This window comes from Myripristis murdjan, chromosome 14, assembly GCF_902150065.1.
Source record: "Myripristis murdjan chromosome 14, fMyrMur1.1, whole genome shotgun sequence".
NCBI lineage: Eukaryota > Metazoa > Chordata > Actinopteri > Holocentriformes > Holocentridae > Myripristis > Myripristis murdjan.
This window is the reverse complement of record NC_043993.1, coordinates 30992124-31000153: the sequence shown is the minus strand read 5'-3', so window position 1 is coordinate 31000153 and position 8030 is coordinate 30992124. Positions and strand designations below refer to the sequence as shown.

At 40.8% G+C, this 8030-nt stretch overlaps 1 protein-coding gene across 1 annotated transcript; it reads left to right on the top strand.

The window, feature by feature from the left end:
* Positions 1-1802: 1802 nt before the first annotated feature.
* On the top strand, positions 1803-7770 carry smfn (small fragment nuclease). The gene is made up of 7 exons (XM_030069780.1): positions 1803-2129; positions 4084-4167; positions 4254-4331; positions 5255-5366; positions 6374-6482; positions 6998-7051; positions 7239-7770. The coding sequence occupies exons 1-7, from the start codon at positions 1836-1838 to the stop codon at positions 7360-7362; spliced, it is 855 nt and encodes a 284-aa protein (XP_029925640.1). The 5' UTR covers positions 1803-1835; the 3' UTR covers positions 7363-7770.
* Positions 7771-8030: the final 260 nt, after the last annotated feature.

Genomic DNA, 8030 nt, shown 5'->3' with positions numbered 1-8030 from the left:
TTTCTTTAAAGTGTATTTTATAGTCAATACTATATGACCTAGAAAAACTGAGGGTCTGTTATACAGTTTGTGCATCTGTTTGAAATGAATTCTTCATGTAGCCAATGCGTTTCCTTTCTTTATCTTTCTGAAAACTTGAGTGACTTATTATTTCTGTCTAATTAGTTTTCTGCCATGTACACAGCTGAAAGACCAAATGAGCTCTCAACCCATTTACACCTGTTAAAGAAATGTAATCTGTCCCAAATTACATGATATGATATGATATGATATATTTATACATACAAATCGGTAAATTCTACACAAGAACAATAGTCTACCACACAAAATACACCTCAACACCAGAGGAGAGAAATGTCTTTAGAAAACTAAACACAAGTAACAAAATAAAGTGGATCAATGCACAGAATAAGAAAAATAAAAACCTTTGTATCCCCTAGACGAGTAATAAAAAATGAAATATAGTAAAATACATTTACAGAATACTGATATATAGACCTGTCACCTTTGAACCTATGCATAGATTGTATGTATAATGAAAAATATTTATAAAATATGTAAAGAATAGATGTATACTGATAAAATGTAATTTTCACGTGGCAGTCCCTGACAGAGACTGATAACAGCACATTCAGTGAAAGATTTATTGAATATTTTAATTCTCTTTTAACTCATGCATGGATGGGTTTGTTTACAGTTTTTTTCAATCGCTTTACCTCCCCTGTCAACTCAGAAACGCTGGTATCAAAACAGTCCATAGGCCTAATGAGAGGCACACTTCCCAAAATAACACATTTTGTTTGCAAAAGGCTCTTACCATGACAAAACATTTCAGACATGCAGCAAAAGCACATCTTGTCACCGCCCAATACAACTCGCAGTCAAGCGACATAATCCAGCCACTCACTCACTTCATACTCAGCACCAAAATGCAACACACCCTTTTCAGTCTGAGCAGGTTCAACCTTACTTTTTTCCTGTGTGTATTGCAGTCATATTTTTGACAATTTACATAGTTACATATTGTAAAGCAAGTAGCAAAATCTAATATTTCCCTCAAACAACTCAACTTCTGCCCAAATGAGTAGATTCCTTCAGTCAGCTTTACTGTACTGTAACACAGCTGACAACACAATACAAAATACAGCTATCAGTTTGAACAAGGTTCTCCTGTGTGCTACACATTCAAATGTGAACTTACAGTAAAGAATTGCATCCAAACTCAGAAAGACTTTGAAGTGAAATTTTACTGTATTGATGGCAAAAACTGAAATACGGTAAGTCACATACAGTATTACACAGAAAAACTCAAAGGAGTTGAAAAAAAAAATACAGAATACAATTTATAGGCCCTTTTTTGTAGGTGCAAACTGATTGATTGTTGAATGGTGATTTGTGGAAAGGGCAGTGATGCAGGTGCACTAGTGATTTCATAGTGATGCAGCTCATTTCTATCAGCTGTGAGCAGATGTTTTGCTTTTGACTACCAGAGTGAAGTCAATGGAGTCAGGGCCATGATGTAAATGACACATGTGAGAGGTGCTGTGCAAAAGAGTGTGAAAAATGTGTGAATCCAATGAAAAGGTATGAACACATTTGCAAAAGAAAACTAATGCTGTGGTTAGGAGGTGAAGATGACGACAAAATGGATCCCAGTTTCATTATACTGGAAAAAGCGAATGAAAAAAAAACTGTATTGTTATTGTTTGGAAAGCAAGGTAAACAGCGGCCTCTCGTGGCGAAATGGCTTTTAGCGTCGCAAGTCTCGCTCATGCCCACTCGGGTGATGATGACGCATTGTTTTTACGACAGTTCAGGTCGGAAGCCGCCCCAGGATGCCGGTGTGTGTGCGGACCGCTCCGGCATGGGCTCTCCGTGCCGCGGGGTTTGTTTGCAGACGGAGGCAGCCGCTCCTGCGGGTCAGCTCGGCGCAGCCTCGTAGGAACCTCTTCTCCCGGGATCTGGTGCAGCGCGACGCGGGGAGCACAGCAGGGTCGCTCCGTGACGCCGCCCGGACAGCAGCGTGTGTTTTTGACGCTTCATTTTCCAGAAGGAGCGGCCGCAGCATGTCGACCGGCGGCAGATCCGACCCGGCCATGTCCCAGAGGATGGTGTGGGTGGACCTGGAGGCAAGTCACACCGCTGAACCAGCTCCCATGCACCGCTGAGCTGCGTCACACACACACACACACACACACACACACACACACACACACACACACACTCTCTCTCTCTCTCACACACACACACACACACACACACACACACACCGCGTTTTCAGGCGTTTTTATCTGCCATGTAAACGCGTAAATGTGTGTTTGTGTGATTTAACTCGCTCAAAACAACTCCGTCAACCTGTCCACCAGTGCTAAATGATAAAAAAAGACTCCTACAACAATAATGATATGCGTCACTAAGGAATTATTTGTTAAATCAACCCACAGGACTTGTTTTAGTGTGTTTTTTTTGTTTTGATAGTGAAGTTAGCCGAGTGACAAGCCGCTAACGTTTCCTTAGCTCCGTTAGCTAACAGGCTAACAGCTTGAACTCGGATTAAAACTCAATCTGAACGGATAATCCCGTTTGAATGCATCCATTCCCACTTCACTGTGGGTCATTCCGTGTCATTTCAACAAATGGCCCACGCTGAAAAAAAAAAATTCACCAGTTGTTCCTTATTTATCCAATAGGCGCATTGTAAAGTTTTAGTTTGAATGTGCTTCCATTTTTGAAGGGCTGGTATGCCTACCACTTATGATGTATGACAGATGTTTTTGTATATTCTGAGAGAGTAGGTGGAGGTGTATTATCGTGCCAGATTTCAGTCTCGCATGTGGTGCAGTTCTTGAGATATTGACACCTGAAAATGGAGGAAAAATAAGGACGCGCCAAAATCAACACTTAACCTCCTCACTAAATTGGCCGTATCTCAAAAAGGATCCATCCGAGCAAACTAAAAATTTTACAGTGTGCCTATTGGAGAAATAAGGAACAACTGGTGAATTTTTCCAGAATTTTTTGAGACCCAAGTGCGTGGGATGTCCTGAAAAGTTGGTGAAATGACATGGAATGACCTCTATGTATTTGTGAATGGGCTGTTTTTTTTGTTTGTTTGTTTGTTTGTTTTATAGCTGGTAGTCTCAAGACCAAACGTAGCGCCCTGAGGCACATGGTTTCACATATTAGTAGATGTTAAATATGCTTTATTGGACTCAACACTGCCAGTTGTTTCATATTCTGTACTTGAGAGATCATCACATCTGTGCTAAAAATATGTAGTTGTACAACAAATATGACTTGTCAAATACTGATTGATTGATTTGTGCTTTATTTTCAGCCAGGCCTGATTTTTTTTTTTTTTTTTTTTTTTTTTTTGGTGCATCAACAGCAGCTCCATTTGTTACAGCACATAACAAAAAAAGAAATTAGGGCAAGAAACAAAATGCATACTTTTGCATCGCATTACAGTCTCATTTAATTTTAGGATTGACTCGTGCACAAAAGAGTGCCTCAGTCCGACTCTGTTAAACCCTGTGTCTCCGATTTGATGGTGGCAATATGACTTATAATTTACAGTATGACCTCCACTGGAAAATATCATACGCTCGAGCCCCCAAACAGCATTTATTTCAGCGCAATTCGACTATCAAAACCCAAAGTTGAGCTCTCAAACAAATCGACCTGATTCATGTTAGAGGACAGAGAACGTGTCATGATGAGACACGACCACTTTATGGAGGTTCTGGTAGATGCTGCAGCGTTTGAGTTGTTGTAAAACATCAACTCAGATGTACCGCTCACTCGTGCATCTGTGTTCGGTGTGAAAAAGCTGATCGGGGACAAACTACAGTCTGCAGAAACCCGTCAGGCTGCCATGGTGTCTTGATGACTGCAAATAAGGTTGAATATGGAAAACACTTCAGTGTGTTATTTCCATGTGGTGTGAATGCAGCATGAAGTATCACGATTGGGAAAGAAGTGACACTGTCAAAAGTTGGAGGAATGAAAAGACAAATGCAAAACATATGTGCACTTTATACAAACCCATCTATGATGATTTTGTTGTTGTTTTTTTTATTTTAGATGACAGGCCTGGATATTGAAAAGGACCACATCATTGAAATGGCGTGCATCATCACAGACTCTGAGCTCAATATATTGGCAGAGGTAATTTAAAAATCCATGTGATTGCACTCGGTCTTCCCCCCCTCCTGTTTGTCTTGTGAGTTACATTCATTTGTCTCCGGCGGCAGGGACCCAACTTGATAATCAATCAGTCAGATGAGCTGCTGGACGGGATGTCAGATTGGTGTAAAGAGCATCATGGCAAGGTAAGCTGACCGACACTGAGCATCTTTACTTTACATGCCCACTAATTCAGTCTAGAGCTCAATTTAATGGCTGCGATCCGACACGTGAAGCTGTTGTGTCTCAGCAATGTCAGCAAATGCACATGCAGAGCTGCAGGATAGAGCTGCATGATATGGGAGGGGAAAACATTAATATTGCAGTTGTTTTGACAGATATTGTTATCACAGGAATGATCATTGCATAGTCAATTTTATTTTCACTGAAAAAAAAAACAGTAAAATGAGGATGCAGTGATATATTTTTTTTGTGGGTACATCTGGAGACTATGATTTGTAGACTAGGGTGTCTATGTAGCACCATAATACTGAATTCATAATGGCATAATTGTCACATATAACATTTATCTTAACATTGCTACCGCTGTGATTTGGGTATTGCCCTGATCAGTATTGTGATTCCGATATGATTTCCATGAATTGTGCAGCCCTAGTGCAGGATAGATAAATACTTTATTTATTCCCACAAGGAATTAAATATTAAATAGCCCAACAGCAGTGTAAAAGACTGTTGAAACTAAGATAACCCACATGTTGTGTGAATACAAGTATGCTGACTTGTGAATTAATCCAATAATTTGCTTCATTAACAACCACAAAAACACATCTGGCTATGTGTAATATATCATGGTAATTACAGCAGAACAGTAGGCAGCACAAGTGCCTTTTTATTTTCCCTTTTCTGGTCACGAGTGTCAACTAGTGTTCACTGGAGACTAAAAATATCTTTAAACCCAAGACAACACCAGTTGCTTAATTATGTCGGTGAATGGGAGAGAATAGCTCTCACAGAGGCAGAATGGATCCAGAAGCGCCGAGCAGATGGCCAATAAGAGTGATTCGTGTTTTTCGTTGACCCTGTGCTCACCACATGATTGGTGTCTCAGTCAGGGCTGACCCAGGCGGTGCGGGACAGTAAAATCAGCCTGCAGCAGGCCGAGTACGAGTTCCTGTCCTTCATCAGGCAGCACACCCCACCTGGACAGTGTCCCCTGGCCGGTGAGTTGCTTCCCACTGTTCACCTCATAACAGAAAACACATCACATCACATGTCACGCTTAGCCCAGCCGCTCGGCACTGACAACACGTCTGTGAGGCTTCTCAGTCATCCGCTACGGAGTGAGATTAACGGGTTAGCATGTCGAGGCTAAAGCCAGAGTTTGCTGTGTCATGAAGGCGGCTCTCTTTTGACCCGGCCTCATCGCCATGGTAACATATGCTGCAAAGATAGCATGCTCCGGACCAGGTTATTTTCCGAGTTTTGGCTTAAAATCGGCTGCTTTTCCTCTTTCCTTCGGGTAATACATCTATTAACCCTTAAAATGTGACACTGAATATCACCCACAAAATAATAACCACTCTGAAGGATGTTCTTATGCTTGGCTCTTATTTGTTTGATGCTAGTTTGACGTCTAGTTTGTTTGACACTGCTGGGACCGCATTTAATAAAAAACTGCTTAAAAATCAATGTCTGTCACACACAGGCCTAATATTAGATCAGCTAAATTCATTTCACTTGATATTGACAAAAACTACAGTGTCTTACAGGTATCCTTCCTTATAGGATAGAGTCTAATGTTTAATAAATAGAAATAAACATGAAGGTAATTCACAAATTTACATGTTACATAGTTTCTGCCAACATTCTTCTCTGGCCTTACCTTTATACTCCTCAGAGCTCCTCCCTAATGACAATTTGTTCCTCCTGAGTGAAGGACGTAGCACACAATCGATCCATTTTGTGCAGAAGAGTCAAATGACGCACCAAATGCCTCTTTTAATGTGAACATGCTCAGAAACCAAAGCCAGTTGGTAACCACCGTCGTGATAGCAGTTATTTTTTTGTCGAACCAGCTCACACAGAGAAAGCCTGGCCCTGTTGAAGTTGCTTCAGCCCTCTGGTCGTGGAATAATTCGATATCTAAATGTGATCTCATCCTGATGTTGTTTACCAATAATGAGCTGTGTACCTCCTGCATCATGGCCACCAACGTGTCTTCCTCCAGGTAACTCGGTGCATGCGGACAAGAAGTTCCTGGACAAGTACATGCCGCAGTTCATGTACCACCTCCACTACAGAATCATTGACGTCAGCACCATCAAGGAGCTTTGCAGGCGAGTTTTTGTCACTTTGAGCAAACTGTGGGAACTTACTATAACACTTTCTTGTAATGACGGCCTCGTTCTGCAGTTTCCTGTTCTGTTGTGATTAGATCAGTTACTCTACATTAGCATTAGAATATTTTCCAAATCTGTTGTCCATTTCCTTTTGAGGGTGTGTTTTACGTAGAAATCTCATATGATATGGCATCAGGCCTTTTTTTTTTTAACCTTAACCCTAGTCTGTTTACTTTGTCTGATGTGTACTGTCTTTGCTCATCTCATTAATGGCTCATTATTTACTCAGCCCCACTAATGAACCTCTCAGCCATTCATCAGTTTGCATGTCAGAGGGTTTAATGTGGTTTTTCCAACTTTGTTTTGTAATTTGACGAGGAAAGACTGCCAGGTCAGCAACGTCTAAGATGGATTCAGATACAATACGAGATGCAGTTGAACGTGACTGGGATATGACAAGCTAATTTCAAACAAAAGGAGATTAATGCGTGTTTGTTGTATATGGCTATCAGACGGTGGTTTCCAGAGGAATATAAGATGGCGCCTCAGAAGAAAGCATCCCACAGGTAAGTCTTATCAAAGCAGTGAGCAAAACGTATCAGCTAACTTTTTGATAGTGGTGCACTGTCTCTGCCTGGTAATGCACTGCAGCACCATACAGTTGAATGTGTAGTGCAACAGATACAGATAAAACATTGAGAAACTGGTCTTAACTTTAATTCTTGGCATCATTTTGTTGTTTTTGCTCCCCAGAGCCTTGGATGACATCCGGGAGAGCATTCGTGAGCTGCAGTTCTACAGAGCCAACGTCTTCAAATCCCCAACGCAGGAGAAGAAACGCAAGATTGTGGAGAACGGAGACAGCAGCAAGAGCTGATCGAGAGCATGGGTCCTTCCATCTGCAGTATGGCTGTGTAATTTGCAAAAGGAAACCGATTCAGTTGATTAAAAAGAAATAAACAAAAGTGACATGATTGTGACATGAACGCTTTTAGTTCCTGTTATGATGCAGATTGAGAATGAGCCTTTCTTTCAGCATGGTCCAAAGGTTTAATGTGAATGTTTCATTGTTTAGTGCAAGATTGTCGTAAAAAAGCTTATTGAAAAGAAAGCTACTTGTTCGAAGTTAAATCCTGAAGAGGAAAAAAAACACCTTTTCAAAATCACCTATTAAAGACAAAAGTCTTGTATTTATGTATCCCTTATTGTCTGCAATTGACTTATCATTTCCCTTTTTTTAAATGAAACCAAACAGAGAATAAACTCAATTGTCCCTGAGAAAAAAACAAAGATGTGTTGCTTGTTTTGGTCTCCCAACCATATGCTAAAGATGTACTAATCTAGTACTGACACTAGATGGCAGTGTGGATGCTTGAAAAATCTCAGCAAAAGAATAAGAGTTGTTACTGTGTGAGGTACATGGAGGAAACTGTAATGCTGGGAGCTGTGTGAACCCAAACCAGTACAAATGTTTCAAGCCTGGCATGAGTTAACATGAGAGTGGAAAATGATCCTTCAGGAGTGTAACTCAAGATCAGGCTGATT

Excerpts from the sequence above, each read along its gene's own strand:
- smfn (XM_030069780.1), top strand. The coding sequence starts at position 1,836 with ATGCCGGTGTGTGTGCGGACCGCTCCGGCATGGGCTCTCCGTGCCGCG. Across the intron at positions 5,367-6,373 it reads TGGACAGTGTCCCCTGGCCG|GTAACTCGGTGCATGCGGAC; the intron begins GTGAGTTGCTTC and ends GTCTTCCTCCAG. Across the intron at positions 7,052-7,238 it reads CAGAAGAAAGCATCCCACAG|AGCCTTGGATGACATCCGGG; the intron begins GTAAGTCTTATC and ends TTTGCTCCCCAG.